Source organism: Brassica rapa, chromosome A04 (assembly GCF_000309985.2).
Source record: "Brassica rapa cultivar Chiifu-401-42 chromosome A04, CAAS_Brap_v3.01, whole genome shotgun sequence".
In the NCBI taxonomy this organism is placed as follows: Eukaryota; Viridiplantae; Streptophyta; class Magnoliopsida; order Brassicales; family Brassicaceae; genus Brassica; species Brassica rapa.
In genome coordinates this window covers 3022666-3039519 of record NC_024798.2, presented here as the reverse complement: position 1 = coordinate 3039519, position 16854 = coordinate 3022666, and the positions used below count along the sequence as shown (strand labels likewise).

Here is a 16854-nt window from a genome sequence, read left to right as displayed (position 1 = left end):
GGAACTGAAACTAGTAAAATATCTGAATTGATCAAAAATTAGATATTATTAGTTGAAACTAACCTTCAAACCAAAATATTTTAGGTACTCTAAAAATATCTGAATCATAATTATAAACTACAATATATATATATATATATATATATATTATCTTCAGAATATTGATAATAATTTAAAATATCCAAAATTTATAGGCAAATAATCACAAGTAACTATCCAAATATAGTCAAAATTTATCTTAAAATAGTCACATGTTCTCCATCCTAATTTCCAAAACAAGCTAATTTTCATGTCAATTTTTGGCATTTGGTCATATATTGTTGTATGTTTTATATTATTTTCATTTTAGGGTTTTAATAATTTTTAAATATATTCGGATTTTTGAAACGTTTACATAATCTAATGGTTATGCGAACCTGAACCAAACTCGTAAGACGAACCTAAAATTTAAATATTTAAATGAGACTTAATTTTCTAATCTTGAAAAAACAATATTCGAATAGATTTGAGCCAAAACTGAACGGATTCACGACCGTCCAACCCTATTCTGTACTAAGGTTTATTTTAGTTTGTTTACATAGAGAAAAGAAAAGTCTTTTGAATCGGATCTCATGAAGTCATGATCTAATAATAGTCCTAACAAAAAAAATCGTTAGATATATGCATGCAATAATAACAGATTCAGAAAACCTATTAGTTTGGTGAATACACAAAATTAGTTAAAGATTTTGATAGCCACGTTAAGTTGTCGTTTTGATTTATATCTCTAGAACAGGTGTGTTATGGGCTTCTGCAGAACACACTAACGAAGTAATATGAGCAATCATCAAACAAGGGAGAGATCTATTATCGCTCCTTCACTCTTTCCAATTTTATGCAAAAACATATCAGAGAAGGTTTTGAAGTACACGTCCTTCATATGTTTATTATGTCTTTATAATATAATCTGAAGTACAATTGGATTTATTTGTCTTTATAATCTGAAGTACAATATAAGAGTGAACTCTATCGCACCAGGGCTTCTCAAGTCAGAGATCACGCAAGGTCTTATGCAAAAAGAGTGGCTCAAGAACGTGACCGAGAGGACTATCCCGTTAAAGGTGCAACAGACCGTGGATCCTGGGCTTACCTCGCTGGTTCGCTATCTCATTCATGACTCGTATCGATATGTTTCCAGGGAATACATACATCCTTGACTCTGGAGCTACAGTGCCTGGCTTGCCCATTTTTTCTTCTCTTTGACTCTCAAATCTTGTGTGTAATACTAATATGTACTAATAAGTGAATACATTCACATTTTCTTCACATACATACTTTCTCTTCATAAAATTATAGACCAATCAATTAATATCAAATATATTCTTTTTTATATTAACATGAAATCGCATATCTATTCTATTATTACAATTATAAATATACACTCCATCCGTTTCTAAAAATCTATATTCTAGAGAAAAATTTTGTTTAAAAAAAATACTATTAGATGTTCCACATCGTGTGGGATTAGTTTCCTTGGGCAATATATATGTGTTTGGACAATCTTCCACTCTTAAGCTAGATTTTGGTGTGAGTTAGGTTCATCACTAATAGATACATATTTTATATTTTTCAATGTAATTTTTGTCAACTAATAATAAAAAATTGTGAACTTCAAGAACATTAATTGCATTTTTAAAAATTTATTGGTTTAAAAATATAGAAAATATATAATTACAAAAAATTATGTATATATAGCTAAATTTAAATATGTTTTATTACAAAATGTGAAAATTTTGAAATACGTACAGATCTTTTAGAAACGGAATGAATAGTATATTATATAAAAGAATTTCGAAAAAACAGAGGAAATGTAATAGAAGACGTAAGTGGAGGAGGAAGAGAGGAAGCGGACGAAGAAAAGAATAAAGCCAAAGAACTAGAAATACATTAAGAAAGAGATGGAAAAGAAAGAACTAGAAATACGCTAAGAAAGAGATGGAAAAGAAAGAAGAAAAGAGGGTGAAAAAAGAACAAAAGAAAGAAGTGAGGAAAATCAAAACAAACAACAGAAAAGGGGGGGGGGATAGTGAAGAAAACAAATAGAAGAATAAGACAAAGAAATATTGTACAGAAATTTTCTAATATAAAGTTTTTGTCACAAAAATAGTTGTGAATGAAAAAAATGACCAAGATAAATTTTATTAAATAATAAAAATGAATTTTTATTCTAGGATTAACTAATTTAAACTTAGAGTTTAGAGTTAATGGGCAGAGTTTTGGAGATATGGTTTCAAATTTTTAAAAACAAAAATAAATATTAAAATTTTCAAAATAAAAAGGGTTATTTTGGTCACTTTTAAAATTATTTTTTGTGACAAAAACTTAAAAAAAAAGATATTTGAGAGAATTGCCCAGTATTGTAATATAGTATATTATACTTTTAGCATAAAATAGTATATGATATTAATAATATATTATAATCAATCATATATTGTTTGTTTGAGAAGAACAAAAAAAAGAAAATATGAAAGAAAATCATAGTTTTGGTCATTAAAATCTAGATGAATTTATTCAAATCAATGACATACAATTGTTTGTACGACTATAAATTATAAATTCTATTATATTTGTTATATAAATATAGAATAGACAATGCAATACAAATCACTGTTTATCATCATTCTCAATCAGATATTTGATTTTTCATCCCTAAGTCATGAGTACTACAAACAAACAAAAAAACAACTTTAAAAGAGGTTAGCATTCCGCAGATTTCAATACTTACGGGTTTTATTCTAAAGTTGATCATGTAATCACTTTTACTGCTCTATTTTAATTTAATGCATAAATCAGTTTAAAAAAAAAAAGCATTCCGCAGATTTGTCAGCAAAACAGTAGAACGATCTTCAATTCTTCATTTAATTTTAATCGCCGTTAACGAGAGAGCGAAAGATAGATCACCACCACGGTGCGTTTTTATTCTGCCGAAGTCCATTTACATTCCACAAACTGAGTTTTGACCTGAAATTTTTTCTACTATAATCATATCAATCGCGAGTGGGTATGATAAAATGGAAAAGAGAAATTTCGTCTAATTGCTTGATAATATAGATTATATTATTATATCATAGCCATAGTTTCTTTATGGTTATTTGGTCAATTAAAGTGTTTTAGATGTTATTGGATGCAATTTCTCTTCTTTTTTTTTCCACTCATACTACTATCAAATAATGTCATTATTATGTCGTCGTCCATGTGGTACTCGTGATTACAAAAGTCATTTATAGTACTATTATTTTAGCTTGTTTCCAAAAAAGAGTGAGAACAGATCTTTTTTGCATTCAGATCTAATATAGTTGACAAGAAAAAAAAAATGAATTGGATATAATAGATTCAGAAAACCTAATTAGTTTGGTAAGTACACAAAATCAGTTACAGATCTTGATAGCCACGTTAAATAACTTAGATTGTCGTTTTAATTTAAAACGGAGAAGAAGGGCTTTAAGTATGTGTTACGGGCTTCTCCTTCTTCGCTGAACACACACCAGAGAAAGTAATATGAGCAATCATCAAACCACGGTGAGATCTATTATCTTCTCTCTCTCATTTTTCATTACTCCCTTCACACTCTTTCCTTTTCAATGCAGATTTATAAGATAAGGTTTTGAATACATACCCATACTGATACTATAACTTGATAAGATCTCATGTTATCTTGAATTATTTGGGTTATCTTTTTCATCATATATATAGTTCATGGAAATAGTCATTCATATATTTACTGCCTTTTCTTATAAGAAATTTGTTTGTTTTCTTTTTAATGGGAGAGAAGCAGATGTTGAAGCAACTAGAGCCATGGTGCGAGCTTAAAGACAAAGTGGTTCTTCTGACCGGAGCTTCTTCTGGTATAGGAAGAGAAGTCTGTCTTGATCTGGGCAAAGCTGGCTGTAAGATTATCGCAGCAGCTCGCCGTGTCGACCGTCTCGAATCTCTTTGCTCTGAAATCAACAGCTTAAGTTCAACCGGGATCCAATTAGCCGCACCGCTCGAGCTAGACGTTTCATCAGACGCAGCCACCATTCAAAAAGCGGTCAAACAAGCTTGGGACATCTTCGGAAAGATAGATGTGTTGATCAACAACGCTGGAATCAGAGGCAATGTCAAGACGAGTTTAGATCTGACTGAAGACGAGTGGAACACAGTCTTCAGAACCAACTTATCCGGACCTTGGTTAGTATCCAAATACGTCTGCAGTCTAATGCGTGACGCAAAACGCGGCGGCTCAGTAATAAACGTATCGTCCATCGCGGGTCTCCACCGAGGTTTGTTACCCGGTGGAGTCGCCTATGCTTGTTCCAAAGGTGGTGTTGACACCATGACGAGGATGATGGCTATAGAGTTAGGTGTGTACAACATTAGAGTGAACTCAATCGCACCGGGGCTTCTCAAGTCAGAGATCACGCAAGGTCTTATGCAAAAAGAATGGCTCAAGAACGTGACCGAGAGGAGCATCCCGTTGAAGGTGCAACAGACTGTGGACCCGGGGCTTACCTCGCTTGTTCGCTATCTCATTCATGACTCTTCTCGTTATGTCTCCGGGAACACATACATACTTGACTCTGGAGCTACAATACCTGGCTTGCCTATTTTTTCTTCTCTTTGAGAAGAAACTTGTGTGTTGTGTGTAATACTAATAAGTGAATACATTTACACATTTTCTTTACATACATTGTCTTCCGATAACAATCTAGCACACACAATCGATATACCTTGGAGAAAGAAGCTTCATCATCGTGGAAATCTACATCTACAAGCCCTATTTGCTATATAAGTCGATGTTGGCGTAGACCTTTACCGAAGTGTGGTAGCATTAGACGGACGTACAATCCATTCTTAGCTGCTAGCGCATCATGCGTACCTTCCTCCACTATTCTCCCTCCATTGAGAACCACAATGTTATCAACATGCCTCATCATAGCAGCTCTATGCGCTATAAGAATTGTCGTTTTATTCCCCATTATCAACGTGTCAAGAGCTTCCTGCACGACCCGGCTTGATTCAGATTCGATAGACGAGCTTCCTTCATCTATCAAGATGATGGGAGCGTTCTTCAGCACTACACGTGCTATCGCTATTCTCTGTTTCTGTCCTGGGGTAAGTTCCACACCTCTCATCCCCACATGTGTGTCGTAGCCGTGAGGTAAGCTACTGATGAAATGATGAGCGTTTGCTATTCTCGCTGCTTCCTTCATCTCAGCTTCGCTCGCTTTATGCCTTGCGTATATGATATTGTCTCTGATGGTTGTGGAAAAGATTATGGGCTCTTGCTGGACCAGACCCATGTGACTTCTCAACCATCTCAAGTTATATAGCTTTAAGTCACGCCCGTCTAGTAGGACTTGACCAGCAACTGGGTCGTAGTATCTCTCCACGAGTGAGATTATTGTGCTTTTACCAGAACCTGAGACGCCAACCACAGCTAAAGTTTGCCCCCCATTGACTTTGAGACTGAAGTTGCTCAACACCAACACTTCGGGTCGAGATGGGTAGCAGAAGTCGATGTTTTTCAGTTCAATGCTTCCGTAGACATTAGGCGGCTTGAGAGCAGAGTTGTCATCTGGTTCAATCGTTGGGACTCGATCTATGATTTCAAATACTGATATGAGAGACTTGCGTCGCTTGAGGATGTAAGGTGCTAATCCAAATGGCTCCACAAGGGCAAACGTAGCGAAAGAGAAGACCATGTATTCCGTTATAGCTGTGGGTAATTTCATGTACCCGCGTTTAACAGATAGCGCAGTGCACCATAGGAGGAGGGCGTTGCAGGCGAAGAGAAGGAACTGTGAGAAACCAAACGCAAAACCGATAGCCATCCCGTGTAAAAAGCTTTGTCTGAGTATCCTCTGGAGTTGCATCCTGTAGAGTTCCATCACCTTGTTACCAGCACAGAAGGCAACAACAGTGTAGATGTTTCTAACAGCGTCCTCGAGGACTAAGGATGCCTTTCTATGCATCTCCTGGATGCCTTTCGAGAATCCAGAAAGCCACAGTTTCTGCAAATTCGTTTCGAGGGTTATTAATATGCAATGTCAGCTGAATAAACAAACATGTCTGAGCTATGTGCATGAGAATGAAATGGCAAAAAGCAACGAATCACATGCTAAACCGCTACTTGAACTGGAAAAAAAATATTACAAAATCAGAAACACATGTGAAAGAGGGGATTATGACCGCAGGTTTACTAAATTATAAAATAAGAATTTAAATGTCAAGCAATCTCCTAGAAGAAACGATGCAAACCTGAGCAATGGCAGAAAGAGAGAGTATTGGCAGAGTTGCTAATGCAACAAGGGCCAAACGCCAACCAAGCAGCAACCCAATAAGAAGAGCAACAATAACAGCAAAACTATCTTGAATAAATATCGAAAGCCTGTTGCTGAAGGCAGCTCGGACAAAAGTAGCATCATTTGCTAAACGCATGGATAACGTATCTGGACTGTTCTCTTCATGATCGAACCATCCAACTTCGTTACGCAGCATTGCTGTAACATCAGGGAAATTAATGATGCGAGGCCAGTAAAAGTAGTTAAAATGTGGTGAAGTTAATTATAATGATAAAAAAAATCCAGTACCTGAGAACATCATCCTCCGAACTCTCTCAGTCGTTTTCTCCCCCATTATACCAAAGTAGAAATGCTGCAAGAAATTGGCAAAAACTGTCACTATCCCCATGGCGGCAAGGATCAAACACCATTTGTCAACCTGCTCGCGCAGGTGGCCTCCTTTGCTCTTATAATATTCCGTGACTACCAACGCCATGACATAAGCCAGAAGAGGATTGAAGGAACCAAATACGGCAGCACCCACACTCCCTAATAGAGCATAAAGCCACTCTGGGAAACTAAGCTGTGCCAACCTCCAAAACGAAGGTGACTCCTTGTGTTGAGCATCCTTACCATTTGCTTTAGTGTCATCAGACGAACTAAGAGGACGGCTAAACGTCTGAGAATGGGAACGCTCGTTTTTGGGATCTGAAGTCAAAAGGGGTGAAACAGGGGACTCTGGATCTGAGTCGTTTGATTTATGCTGTGGACCGTGGACGTCGATTTTAGGAAGCTCTGGTAACCTCATCTCGAAACTATCTTGCCTTTTCATAGTTGGCTCTTTGTCAGCATCGTCCAGAGGCAAGCCATTTTCCCCCAATTTCTCAGGTGCAGCAGGGTTATGATCATTAGGTGATTCTTCAGTATTAAAACACAGATCCTGGGGACGGAACACGCCATTACCTCTTTGAAGAGATGGAGACTTGATCATTTTGGGTGATGATGGCTCTTGGACGCCACAGCCAGCTGAAGAGTCCCTCTCAATCTGAAATACTGCAGACTCCTTGTAGTTCCGAACTGGCATCCTGGATGAACATACAAGTTCCTTAAACAAACATAATTAACAAAAATACACCCTCTAGAGATCGTAACAACAGAAAACAGATCCCCAAATATATATTCTACGAACTTTCAATACACGACTTAACTGGTTATGTTCTAAGCTATCATACCTTCGCGGAAGCTTTGTTGCTTCTTCACACTTCAGAAGCTCAGCATACAGCCCACCAAGATTTATCAATTCATCGTGTGTACCCATTTCAACTAGCTGGCCCTCCTCCATCACGGCAATATAGTCAGCATTTTTAATCAAGCTTAGCTGTCGGGCAATTATTATGGTTGAGCGCCCCAACATCAGAAGATCAAGAGCTTCCTGAACAATTCTTTCAGCTTCGAAATCTAGTCCCCCAGTTACTTCATCAAGCAGAAGAATTGTAGGATTTAAAAGCACAGCTCTAGCGATTGAAAGTTTTATTTTCTGCTCCTCTGTCATTACTAAACCGGCTCTCCCTACCTAGAAGCCAAACAAGGAATTTCCCACTTCAAGGTTGAATACCAACTGAAAAAAAAGATTTCATAACAAAATTTTCAAAAAAATATTTCTACCTGAGTTTCATATCCTTTTTCAAGCGAGCTGATAAACGTGTGTGCATGCGCAATTTTAGCTGCCTCCTCTATCTGATCAAGAGTAGCATCACGACCATATGCAATATTCTCTCTTATGCTCAAGCTTAGCAGAGCAGGCTCCTGTGTAACCAGGCCTATCTGGCTTCTCAGCCACTCCAGTTTTAGATTTTTAATATTTTCCCCATCAAGAAGTACTTCTCCTGCATAAGTGAAACCAACAAACTGTCGTCAGCTCATGATTGTCTCCATGCAAAGGTGAGTGGTGCATCTTAAATCACAAGTCATAGTACCTAATGTCGGATCATAAAACCGTTCCATTAAAGGAATAATGCTGCTTTTTCCAGAACCATTTCTACCAACAAGTGCAACTGCTTTTTTAGCAGGAACAGTTAGGTAAAATCCACTCAAGATTGGAATCTCAGGTCGTGACAAATAGCTGAAATACACATTCCGGAACTCGATATTTCCTTGAACAGAAGCCAGCACAGCTCCCTCTTGGTTAGCCACAGAGGATGAAGGACTTATCATCTCAAACAGTCTATACGCAGCAATCCTTCCTTGATCAAACGAATAGAAGTTTGTAGCAGCTTGATTCAAACCCCTACCCAACACAGTACGCATAGTCAAGACCAGTTATATATATACTCATAAAGACAATATCAGTAGAATAAAGCTTACAGGCCACTTAGAATAACAGCAAAAAGAGCTGCTAAAATTTCTCCACCATTTGCTCTTCCACTGGTAACAAAGAATCGTCCAATCCAAAGTTGCAGCGCACACGAGCATATAGCAAGCCCATAAGTGAATCCAAGACCAAGGCCTTGCACAAGACTAATCAATATACCGTATCTAAGTGTTGCTTGAAGGGAGGTTGCATATGCATGTTTGGCAAGAGTTTCATTTGTAAAGGCATATAAAGTCCTAATGTACGAGATCGCCTGCACATTTAAGATAAATCCTTCCAAGAGTTAGAATATTCATACCAAACTTTAAACGAGGCAGTGAACTATCTTTGAATACAGCACTAGAAGTGGGATCTGTAAGTTACTAGTACGCATTCCTAGTGACACAGTACCCAATTAATACATGTTCAGAATTAAACGTGCCTCCTAGCACAACAAGTCTAGGGGTGTTCAATCCGAATATCGGTTCGGTTTCGGTTCGGTTTTTTTCGGTTTTCGGTATTTCGGTTAGTAAAATATAACTACCATTCTAAATCCATATTTACTTCGGTTCGGTTCGGTTTATATACCGTCGGTTTTCGGTTTATTCGGTTTTATACCAAAAAACATAATTATTTTGTTTGAGATCATATTATATGAATTTTAGAGTCATATTGTCAGCTCAGTAATTTATTAAAAATATATTACATGTTCAAATAAATGAACAAAAAAGTAAAAATGCTTCTACCATAAAATAAAAATAATCAAATTTATAACTAAAATCAAAGCTTAAAATTTTGAAAATAAAATTATGAAACAAAATAGAAACATGAAATAAAAGTTTTTCTACTCTTTCATATTTAGTGTTCATTAAAGTTATGTTTTTTCAATTGAAAATTTTCCATTAATTATTGTCCATCAAATTTATAATCTTCATATTAATTTAGTGAAGACTAAAATAAATCAAAAAGATCAAAAAAAGACTTAGAAAATAAGATGTCTGAATTGCGATGTATTGTTATTTAATTATAGTTCAAGTGTTTCACAAATTATGGTTTTTTATTACTATAAAATTATGGTAATAGTTATTAACACAAATTTACCTTATGTAACAAATAGATTTTTATGTATTGTTATAAAATAAATATATATTTACATGTTTCTACTTTTAATCGGTTTTGTTCGGTTTATTCGGTTTAATCGGTTATATACCAAACCATATCCAAATCCTACGGTTTTTATAAAATTATATCCATTCGGTTTATATGGTATATACCAAAACCAAACCATATTGTCTATTTCGGTTCGGTACGGTTCGGTTTTACCATATTGAACAGCCCTAACAACAACTACAAGGCTATACCTTGGTCTATATTTTGAAATGAAACTGGCAGAAAACTAATTGGTTGTTGGTTGCAGTAAACCTCATGGAATCTAGTGAGGTAATCCAGATATTCGTGTCTAAGTATGGCACTACTAACCCTCTTCGATTCTAACTACCATCATATGAACCTAACACAAGAAGATTGGTCAAATAATAGCAAAAGAAATAAAAAAAGATGTTAACTCTGTAAGCATGACTGTGCGTTAAATATGCAGGAAACGAAAGTTGAACGCCAACATGCCACATAGGTCTACAAGAAAATTGATAAATTTCAAGTTTTTTAGTTTTTAGCTTCAGTTTCCAAGGTTCAAGAGTTCAGCGATCAAATTGCCACCAACAAACATCAAGTTTTGAATAGCGGTGAAGAGAAAATATCGATGCTAATTCAATAATTTCCCAATAAAACCTATCAATCGTAATACCTGTTCAGCAATGCCGGCTGCTTCAGCATACGCATCTTGTATGTTCTCAGCAAGCCTGTGGAGAAATATATTCGATATACCTCCTGCAGCAACGATGAAAGGACCAGTGGCTAGTGTAATGAGCGCAATCTCCCAGCAGTTGACAAATCCAATAACAAGTCCACTGATAAACGTAGCCATGTTATGAATATAATTCCCTACCTGCATAGTCCAGCATCAGAAAAGAAGATTAGAGAAATAGCAAAGAAGAACAACTCACAGAGAGAACAAAAAAGAGTCAAACACGTTAGAGCTGGACATACTTTCTCGCTCAAAGCTGACTGAATGAGCAAAACATCGCTCAGCACTTGGCTCACAATATCCCCATTGTTACCATACGTATCAAAGAAACTCATATCCTGATTCAACAGTACTTGGACATACTTTGACCTGATCACAGCGGTCTGCCTCTCTCCAGTCAGTATCCAGCACGAGACCTCTATAATAAATAAGTAAACATCATCATTGCATCTGCGGAAAAGATTCATATGTTTGACAAAGATCGACTTACCAATCCAACCAGAAACGAAAACACCCCCCGCGATGTACACAATAGTCAAAGAAAGCTGCACAATGAGGCACAAGTTACTTAATTAGAAACTATAGCTCTTAAGCAAGAGACGGCTTGTTCCTATCAATGCACTGAATCAAGAAATGAACCTAAACGTTCTCTTGCTTCTTCGTCGTTCATAACGGAAATGATTTTTTTCTAAAACGACGGCGTTATAGAACCTAATTATAGCCTAACGAGTTTGTTAAACATTGCAATCTTCTAATCCAGCTTCTAACTAACCTCAACGAGTCGGTCATACTGATCCTCGGATCTCGCACCGGAGAAAGCAAGGACCTCAACGATCTTCGCGAAGTAGTGCAAGTAGACGATAAGCGCGGAGCCGTGGGCGGCGGCAGCCACCGAGCCGAGGATCATAAGCACCCAATCGAAACAATCGGCGCAAGCGAAGAGCTGAGAGAAAGGAACAGCAGCGGGAGGTGGCTCGGCCTCGTCGGGCTCCTCCTCCATCTCGTCGTCGTCCTCCGCCTGCGCCGCGGTGGCTGTACCGCCGGTCTCGCTTGGGTCGGGATAGGGAGAGGGAGACTCGGGAGGCTCGGAGACCTCGGAGACTGGGGTTAGTGGTTGCATATGAGGCGGAGACCATCCGAATAAGCCTCGAGAGATCATCATCTTGGGTGGGGGGAGTAAGGAGTAACTAAGCTCTACTCTGTTATAGGAAACCTAAATTTCTATTTTTGCTTCTAGGGTTAGCGGATCTGCTGATAGAGATGAAGAAGAAGAAGAAGAAGAATTGTAGCAGGTCTGCTAACGGTCACGGCGACTGGGAATGTTTTAGATATTTTCTGGTGAGCTGGTAATCAACTATTCAACTCTTTTTTTCTTTTCTTTTCTTTTTTGTCTTTTTTTCAAATCAAACATAAATTGTTAGTTTCTAAATCGTAATGAGGTAAAAAAAATTAATATATTAGAACACAAAATAAATTTGATAAATTTTGAGTTACAAAATCAAAAATCCAAATCTAATGATACTAAAAAAATTGAACTAACACATGATCGAGAGAATCAACCAAAACTGAACCAAATATCTATATAGCCAAAAACAATTATCTAGAAATTCTGGACCGATCAATTCAAATGCCCCCACCACTCATAACCAAATATAGATACTAAATAATTACAACTAAATAATTTTAAATTCCAAATTTAGCATAAGGACTTAAAATATCAACGTTTAAAAATATAATTTCTTTACAAATAAATCATAAATAACACATATAACTTGGTAAAATATTTGATAGAATGCTACAAGAAAAACATAAGTCGGTCCTTGTTATAGCCACCGAACTTACCGGTTTGACTGCAGATCTGGATCAGATATGAAGACACTGTTTATATTTTAATTTGTTTATAAACCATATATATAATGTTTTCTTCGCACCATTTAAATATATATGCACCATTAAAATTTAGCATTCAGTTTATGTCCGGGTATTTTGGTTTTTAGAGTGTTGGTTCTAGAAATTTAGGATTCATTCAATTATTTACAAAGTTTGGTCTGGTTTCAGTTGGATTATTTTGGTTTTGGTTCGGTTTAATAGCAAAGTTGGAAACCGGTGTTAATATGTACACAAAAAATTGGTAGAATTCAGTTTTAGTGTGACTCTGGTTTTTCCGGTAACTACAGATTTATAGATAAAAATATCAAATAGTTTAGAACTTTCAGTTTAAATATCGGATAATTCAGATTGTTAGGATAAAAATATTAGATAATTCAAGTCGTTTTAATCGGCTACTGATCTCCTGAGCAGAAGAGCTCCATGTTCATATACACAAATAGAGTTTTGGATCGGTTTTAGTTTGAATTTTCTAGGTTTGTTCCAGTTGACTTTTGAATCCGGGTAAAATGGCCAAAATAAAAACAAATTCAGGATAATCTCTCTCTCTTTACCGTATTTACTATCTCCTATTAGCATAAATATTAAATAAGATGTTAAGAATGAGTTGTTACATAACATAGAAGACAACAGATTTAAGTAAAAAAGCTTTGATAAACCTACTTTGCTCTTTTTTTTTTTTTTTCCAACTGAAGTTTATTAATAGGATTAAATCCAAAAGGGCAAAGCCCAAACCTTACAACAAATAGAGGCTCAAAACCAGAGGCATACAACACAGTAAAACAACTGGGCCCGAGGCCCAAAACCAACCAAAACCCTAGTAGGTTAGGCGCCGCTCGATCCACGCGAAGACGCACGCCTCCTTTCTTCCTCGGTACCAGCGACAGCGCCACGACGACTCAACGGCCACCGTCGACAGCAAAGTCGAATCCGGGACTAAACCATTCAACCAAACCTTCGAGAAACTCGAATCCACCAAACGCATAAAAATTCAAGCCAACCAGACGGATCTACGAATTATCAACAGATATTAAAAGCCTACAATCGATTCATCATCTCCGACATACATGCGGCAACAGATTCAGATCGAGAGGCACAAAATCAGATAAGGCTCAAATTCGTAGATCTAAATGAGGAAAAAAAAAACCCTAGATGAAAGCCGGCGCCAGCGATGCTGCGGAAGCCACCGCCTCCCGGAAGCAGAAGCCGACAATAGCAATGCTGAAGGAGCCACCGCTTCCCGGTAACCAAAGCCGGCGAAGAAGGTGCTGAAAAAACCACCCCTTCCCAAAAACAAGTTGGACGACCACCGAAGAGAAGTGCGTTGCCGAAACCTAAGTAGATCTAGAGTCCCCGAACAAAGGCCCGATATTAAAAACAAAAAGAACCCCACAACCGGACCGACGGTGGCTCAGAGAGCCTCGCCGTCGGCCGGAAATCTCTCAGTTTTTCTCTCTCTGTTTCTCTCTCTCACCCTTTTTGTTATTTTGAATAGAGTTTAACTATTCAAAAAAAAATCAATTCTCTTTCTCTACCTACTCTTCTCTTTTAATTGGTTATAAGAGTAAGCCATTGGTGAAAATGTGAGGGTGCAAGTGGTGGAGAGAACAGTGCGACCACAAGTACGAACATCATTCCACTCGGACGATCAGATATATAATGGGAGACAATGTGAAGAAGTCAGAGTATTGAATCTCTCTTAGTGGAGAAGAATATTGTTAAGGGAAAGTGAGAAAAGGAAGAATGAACAAAAAATACAAGAACTCAGGCTTTTTGAAAGCATAAAATGACCAAACCAAAGTTGATATCAGTTCAAACAGTGATCTTGAAGGAATCTACCACAGTGTGAAGCCTATCTTTCATCTTCTCCCACCTCCTCTCATTAGCCCCAGTCGTCAATGTGTAGAATTTTCCTGCACAGCAAACAAAACACCATTTATCAGCGTTGCATTGTATACAAACTTTCAAAGGGTGTGTATGTTATAGAGTCATGGTTAGGCAGATGATATATACCATTGAAAACTGTGATTACACCCAACGCATGGCGAGTGTAGTTTCTAGCCTGAGCAGTAAACTCAAACTGATAATAAGTCTTCCCATCCACTTCTTGCTGCAACAACTCAAACAAAACCAAACAATCAGAACCACGCTCTCTCACATGCTTCCACACAAATGTATAGTGAAAAAGTAGATAAAAGGAAGTGAGCAGACACCTCAGATGCATCAATAAGAGTAGTCTTCTGATTTGGAGGTGCCAAAACTTTCTTTACCAGTGTCTCAGCAATCTGTGACCACACCAAGGTTCAAATTATTTCTCCATTTTTTTTTTGAGAAAATTATATACTTTACATCCCAAAACAATTCTTAATATTCTGGAGTTACAGATAATTTATCAAGAATTTTATTAAAATTTTGTATTTAACAATCTGGGCTTTTATAGTTTATATATTAACTATCTATACCCAGGACTGACCAAAAATATATAGTATTTTTTATAGACCCTATCTGTATCTGGTAAGAGCACACTGCCTAACGTAAATTTGAAATACTTTCGGACTAATGCCATAAACTAGGACCATGAACATATATAACATACCTCCTTCGGTGGGCCAAAATCTTTGATATTCTGTTTGCTAGTCGGGATCAAATTGACACTGACGCTTTCTAACGGCTCAATCACATCTTTGTATACCTTATCTTGACCTTCGATCACAACTTCCTGACACCAAACACAACATTGTTTGGTCGATCTTTGAAAATGTCAGATTCTTAAAATTGATAAGAAAAGAGTATAACCTGCCACCCAAAGGGATATACAAACGCATATGCATCCTTATTGTCAGAGACAGTCATGAATCCTTTCTTGCTTTCTGCAGCAACTGAACCATAATCAATCTTCTTAGAATAATTTTAGCTAAGAGGAGGTGCATGTCAAAGAAACCAAGATAGGATTATAAACAAGAAGACTGCTACTTACATGATGATGGAGCTTTACTAAGCAATGAGATCCAAGGAGCAACAACACCTAACGTTACCACCACACGTCTCCTCTGACATTTATCTTGAATAATAAAGAAAGAATACAAGAATAATGTAAATTGTTTTTCTTTTCTTCAATAACATTTAAAACAAGAAATGTAAAGAAAACACAGACCCTGAAGATCAGAATTGGACGACGGAGATTGCTCGGCCCGAACAAGAAATGAAACTCCTCTCCTACCGACAATTCCGCTGCTCTGTAATAACAGACACTAATGTTATTGTTAGATATAGATAATTCACTTGGTTGGCAATATGAAGAAGAAGCACGAAAGAGTAGAGAAGAACCTTAGGGACAGAGATTGGTGAAGAAGGTGAAAGCTTCAGAGAAGCCATTGACGACGTGCGAAGAAAGAGTGGAGATTGATTGATAGTCTTGTGTTTTGTTTTCTTGTATATGTGGTAGTGGCTATGGGGGATCCGTTCTTCCTTGGTCTATCCACTTCGAAACTTTCTGAACCTTTTAAAAATGGCATTAATAAAAGAAAAATATAAATGCAAAAATAAAAGGACCTAAAATAAATAAATTAACTAAAAGATCTGATAATAGACGAAAAGGCTCTCATTGAGTAATTCGTAATTAGGTGTTTGCCACGATTTCACAGATGTAATATTTTATAACACTATTTTTATTATATTTTATCAAGTAAAATATATTTATTTTGTAAAGGTATGTATAATTTTTATTTTATGTACTTTTTAGAATACTCAGAATTTATAATTAATTATTTTATTATTTTTGAGAAAGATAAATAAAATTAATTATAACATTTTATTAAATTTAATTTTGACAACTATTAAAAATTTAGTCATATATTCATTTTCAAAAATTAAAATAATGAAGTTTATTTGTTATATAATAATGAGGTTTATGATTTTAAACTAAGTAAAGTAAAAAAAATAGTACTTTTCATTGATCTTAAACACACACACAAAAATAAATATTATTCATAATTTATTCATTTTACATCATTATATTGTGTCTATGCATATTCATATACAAAACACATGTGAAAATATAAATCATATGCTAGAATTTGAGAACAATATATTAAATATTGCATTTTGTATCATCTTCAATGTTTAAAATAAAGTTTTTAGTTATATTATAATATGTGTGCAAACAAAATTAAAAAAAAAAAGAGATTAGTTATAGAAATTGAACATATTTATTTTTATATTTTGGAAATCTTATAACAATTACTTTCACATAACTACTTGGTATTTCATAAAATATTGAATATTATTATTACTCATGAAAAATTCTAAGATATTATTTGCGCTTTTATCATTTACAAATTATTTATAGACCCTTAAAATTATTTGCAAACCCTTGTCAAATGTCTTATAAGCATTTATAAGCCACAAAGATTTATTTTCACTTATAAATTCTATATTCTATAAATTATGAA

The 16854-nt window shown here is 36.0% G+C and overlaps 4 protein-coding genes across 9 annotated transcripts in view; 1 reads left to right on the top strand and 3 right to left on the bottom strand.

The window, feature by feature from the left end:
* Positions 1-16854, bottom strand: part of LOC103863213 — a 743758-nt gene that overhangs the window by 383700 nt on the left and 343204 nt on the right. The gene's annotated exons all lie outside the window — the stretch shown is intronic.
* Positions 801-4702, top strand: LOC103863174 (3-oxoacyl-[acyl-carrier-protein] reductase FabG). Of its 5 annotated transcripts, none has more exons than XM_033290653.1 (2): positions 801-896; positions 3812-4702. In XM_033290653.1, exons 1-2 carry the CDS (start codon positions 816-818, stop codon positions 4640-4642), a joined length of 912 nt encoding a protein of 303 aa, XP_033146544.1. In that variant the 5' UTR covers positions 801-815; the 3' UTR covers positions 4643-4702. The 5 variants fall into 5 exon arrangements, with proteins under 5 accessions (XP_033146544.1, XP_009139179.2, XP_009139177.2 ...); XM_009140931.3 differs by lacking the exon at positions 801-896 and adding an exon at positions 3316-3558 and having other exon boundaries at positions 3824-4702; XM_009140929.3 differs by lacking the exon at positions 801-896 and adding an exon at positions 3317-3558 and having other exon boundaries at positions 3815-4702.
* LOC103863175 (ABC transporter B family member 20) lies at positions 4665-11678 on the bottom strand. Its single transcript, XM_009140933.3, has 11 exons — positions 11289-11678; positions 11007-11061; positions 10759-10934; positions 10457-10657; positions 8667-8926; positions 8279-8589; positions 7968-8188; positions 7535-7875; positions 6612-7387; positions 6280-6521; positions 4665-6032 (listed from the first exon to the last, which is right to left on the bottom strand). The coding sequence occupies exons 1-11, from the start codon at positions 11676-11678 to the stop codon at positions 4803-4805; spliced, it is 4203 nt and encodes a 1400-aa protein (XP_009139181.2). The 3' UTR covers positions 4665-4802.
* On the bottom strand, positions 14027-15967 carry LOC103863173 (psbP-like protein 1, chloroplastic). Of its 2 annotated transcripts, none has more exons than XM_009140927.3 (8): positions 15731-15967; positions 15558-15639; positions 15381-15464; positions 15200-15282; positions 15000-15122; positions 14617-14688; positions 14417-14513; positions 14027-14316 (listed from the first exon to the last, which is right to left on the bottom strand). In XM_009140927.3, the coding sequence occupies exons 1-8, from the start codon at positions 15776-15778 to the stop codon at positions 14216-14218; spliced, it is 690 nt and encodes a 229-aa protein (XP_009139175.1). In that variant the 5' UTR covers positions 15779-15967; the 3' UTR covers positions 14027-14215. The 2 variants fall into 2 exon arrangements, with proteins under 2 accessions (XP_009139175.1, XP_009139174.1); XM_009140926.2 differs by having other exon boundaries at positions 15558-15654; positions 15731-15885.

What these genes read in the sequence shown, in the direction of transcription:
- LOC103863174 (XM_033290653.1), top strand. Translation starts at nt 816, where the DNA reads ATGAGCAATCATCAAACAAGGGAGAGATCTATTATCGCTCCTTCACTC. An exon ending in GCAAAAACATATCAGAGAAG is followed by an intron (nt 897 to 3,811) that starts GTTTTGAAGTAC and finishes ATGGGAGAGAAG; the next exon opens with CAGATGTTGAAGCAACTAGA.
- LOC103863175 (XM_009140933.3), bottom strand. Translation starts at nt 11,678, where the DNA reads ATGATGATCTCTCGAGGCTTATTCGGATGGTCTCCGCCTCATATGCAA. An exon ending in TTTCGTTTCTGGTTGGATTG is followed by an intron (nt 10,935 to 11,006) that starts GTAAGTCGATCT and finishes TATTTATTATAG; the next exon opens with AGGTCTCGTGCTGGATACTG. An exon ending in CTCTTTCTGCCATTGCTCAG is followed by an intron (nt 6,033 to 6,279) that starts GTTTGCATCGTT and finishes ACGAATTTGCAG; the next exon opens with AAACTGTGGCTTTCTGGATT.
- LOC103863173 (XM_009140926.2), bottom strand. Translation starts at nt 15,778, where the DNA reads ATGGCTTCTCTGAAGCTTTCACCTTCTTCACCAATCTCTGTCCCTAAG. An exon ending in TATATCCCTTTGGGTGGCAG is followed by an intron (nt 15,123 to 15,199) that starts GTTATACTCTTT and finishes GTTTGGTGTCAG; the next exon opens with GAAGTTGTGATCGAAGGTCA. An exon ending in CTCTTATTGATGCATCTGAG is followed by an intron (nt 14,514 to 14,616) that starts GTGTCTGCTCAC and finishes GAGTTGTTGCAG; the next exon opens with CAAGAAGTGGATGGGAAGAC.